This window comes from Gavialis gangeticus, unplaced genomic scaffold (assembly GCF_001723915.1).
Source record: "Gavialis gangeticus isolate Ggan-Ray unplaced genomic scaffold, GavGan_comp1, whole genome shotgun sequence".
NCBI lineage: Eukaryota > Metazoa > Chordata > Crocodylia > Gavialidae > Gavialis > Gavialis gangeticus.
In genome coordinates, this window is record NW_017728992.1 from 192,081,239 (window position 1) to 192,084,290 (window position 3,052).

Here is a 3,052-nt window from a genome sequence, read left to right on the forward strand (position 1 = left end):
GACTTTCGGGAGACACTGCAGGGTTGCGGGGAGCAGGGGACATCGGGTCAGGAGTCAGGGGCACCAGCAGGGCTGGGGGGAGCAGGGGGCTGCTGGTCGGGAGCATGGGGCACCAGCAGGGCTGGCTGGGGGCCTGTGGCCTGCGAGTGAGGGGCACCAGGGGGGACGGGGGACTCTGGATTGGGAGTGTGGGGCACAGTGCCAGGGGGCTGCAGATTGGGAGTGAGAGGTATCAGCAAGGATGGGGGGCTGTGGGTTGGGAGTGAGGGGCGCCAGCATGGTCTGGGGGCGAGGTACAGTGGGTCAGCAGTGAGGGGCAGAAGCAGGGCTGGAGGGGCTTTAGCTTGGGAGTGAGGGGCAGGGGCAGATCACGAAAATATCACTGCCCCCCCCCCCCCAAGCATAATACCACCACCCCTCTGACAGGGGTCCTCTTTTTTGAAACTAGAAATATGGTAACCCTGTGAATACTGTGAATCATCTGTTGGGATGGGCATGTAGGATCCCTAGATCCTGGTGGCTTTGATGTGTTTGTTGGCTTCAGTGATGGAAATATGTTGGTGGAAGGTTTTGCAGGTGTTGTTCTGGCAAACTCTGGTTCTGTTTGAGCGTGGTGCTTAGCAGGGAGTTTGCTTGTGATGATAAGTATGGTAAGATTGTTTGAAAACCAGAGGGAAGGCTGGGATACATTTTTTTCAAATGATATATAACCCTCTTCAAATACAGCTAGTAATTGCCTGGGTTATTTGTATACGTTCTAGTGCAGGATAGTATGTGCCAATAGATTTATAGTTGAGGTACCTATATGAAAAACAGCTCCTTATAGAAAGGTGAGGTCTATCATGACAGGTGGTTAGAAGCAGGCAAGTAGAAGGTATTAGCACTGTTATACGCCACACTTAATGACTACATCTGCTGATGTGCTTATAGCCATCAGTAACACATTACTTGTGTCTGTTACTTGCTTACACCAGATGTAATCCTCCATAAACCATTTGCAAATGTAGTTGGTACTAGAGTGGGTCATTCATTTTATCTGAAGGTTGACTTAGAAAAATACTGTGCCTACCTTTTCCCACATAGGAGTTAAGTTCCCCATCAGAAGGTGACACTTCTGGAGATACAGTAGAGTAGACTGTGCCCTCTCCTCCTATCTTCAAGACTGTGTCTGCAGATGACATTATAAAGATATTAGACTTTCATGAAGACAGAAGGTTGTTTGTGTGTCCCAAAGTTCAGGATGTCAGTCCACAACATGAGCAAACTCTTCTAAAACATGTGCAGATTCTTGCTGGACAGACAATTTTGTCCCAGGCTGAATAGTATGAGTGAGACCGGCTTGTGAGTATGCTCAAATTGCCTCTCTGGGTCAGCGATCTACCTGGTGAGATGCTGTTGTGAGGGATTCATACAGGGATCACTGACAGATCTGCATCGGTAACCCAGCCCGACCACATGGCCCTGGGGAAATGCCGAGCCGAAGATGGCCGCAAACGAGAACAAAGATGTGCCGCAAGTTATAATGGAAAATGAACTCGATTCATTTGGCACTTGCCTTTGTTGGCTGTCCTGGCAGGAGCATTTTCCGTGGGTCTCTCTTTTGAGTTTGCAGAGTGGGTATCTGCAGGGGCTCTGGTTGTTCCCTCTACTGTGAAAGCAGGCTCCATAAATCCTGAAAGCACATTTGCAATGAAATAATCTTTTACCCCTCTCTGCTTAGATTGGAAGGAATAATAAAAGCAGGAAGGAGAAATACCAAGGCAAACAACAGGCCCCTTGTAGCTGGGTGGCAAATTGACCTCCACAACAGTAGGATGCCATCATAATCCCAGAGCACAGGTGCAGACTACCACAGGTGGGAAGAAGACCCGAGAGAAATGGCATTTGAAGCAGAAGGCCAGAGCATTCCTGCCCTGGTTCATTTCGTTGTACCCTAATCTAGCAAAAAGAGTTGTGCTGGTTAAAGACAGCAAAGAAGTAACCTCTTCCTGTTATACGTTTAAAAGTGTCCATGTTGTGCTTGGATGGTAAAGGATTCTCTCAGTTATACAGAAGCGGAAGATGTGCCGGCCATTAGCTAGTTTCCTGGTTAATTGCTCAAAAAACTCTTTATCTGTCAGTGGGCAGAGATTTTTTGGGCCTTTCTGGTCTATTTGTTTAGGGGAGGGTGCTGGTTTTTGAATACTTGGTTCTTAAGAAATTGCTTGAAACACAAATATTATTCAACAACAACAACAAATATCCAACAACAACAAATAGCAATAGATAGTAAATAGTGGCAACAATAACAACACAATAGCCACTAACCTATACCCATTTTACAGAAAAAAACTGAGGTGATAACATGAAGTTGATGTCAACAGGTACTCTGCAGTGTCAAGTGAAGACCTCTGACATTGCTCTGAATGAGCTTGAGTACTTGAAGCTATATAGCCACTTTAGCACTGTGCTGTGCTTAGACTAATATACCCTGTTCTTAGTTTGGCTAATAATCCAGGCCATAGTCCACCCTACCATGGCTCTTCTACTTCCGATAGCTCTGGATGCATTAGCTCTGGTATCCGTGCACAGCACTGTATTGTAATATGGAGAGACGCCCACTATGGACAATACAAAGGATAGCAACTGAATCATAGATAGCACCAGTGTGAAACTCATAGTTTCATAGTTTCTAGGGTCAGAAGGGACCTGAGTAGATCATCTAGTCTGACCCCCTGCCATGGCAGGAAAGAGTACTGCGGTCAAACGACCCCAGCAAGGTGTTCATCTAACCTCTTCTTCAAGACCCCCAGGGTAGGAGCCAGCCACTTCTCTTGGAAGTTGGTTCCAGGTCCTAGCCGCCCTGACCATAAAGTAGCGCCTCCTGATATCTAGCCTAAATCTTCCCTCTACCAGCTTGTGACCATTATTCCTGGTCACTCCTGGCAGTGCTCGGGGGAACAGGGACTCCCCCAATGCCTGCTGGTCCCCCCTGACTAGTTTGTAACAGGCCACTAGATCCCCCCTCAGCCTTCACTTGTGCAGGCTGAACAGGTTCAGGTCCCATAGCCTC

The 3,052-nt window shown here is 47.5% G+C and overlaps 1 protein-coding gene across 1 annotated transcript in view; it reads right to left on the minus strand.

The window, feature by feature from the left end:
• Positions 1 to 3,052, minus strand: part of OC90 (otoconin 90) — a 45,617-nt gene that overhangs the window by 8,032 nt on the left and 34,533 nt on the right. Inside the window, exons 12-13 of the mRNA XM_019519593.1 lie at positions 1,556 to 1,672; positions 1,070 to 1,168 (exon numbers count right to left, since the gene is read on the minus strand). Of these exons, the coding sequence (XP_019375138.1) occupies positions 1,070 to 1,168; positions 1,556 to 1,672 (216 nt within the window). The remainder of the gene's footprint in view (positions 1 to 1,069; positions 1,169 to 1,555; positions 1,673 to 3,052) is intronic.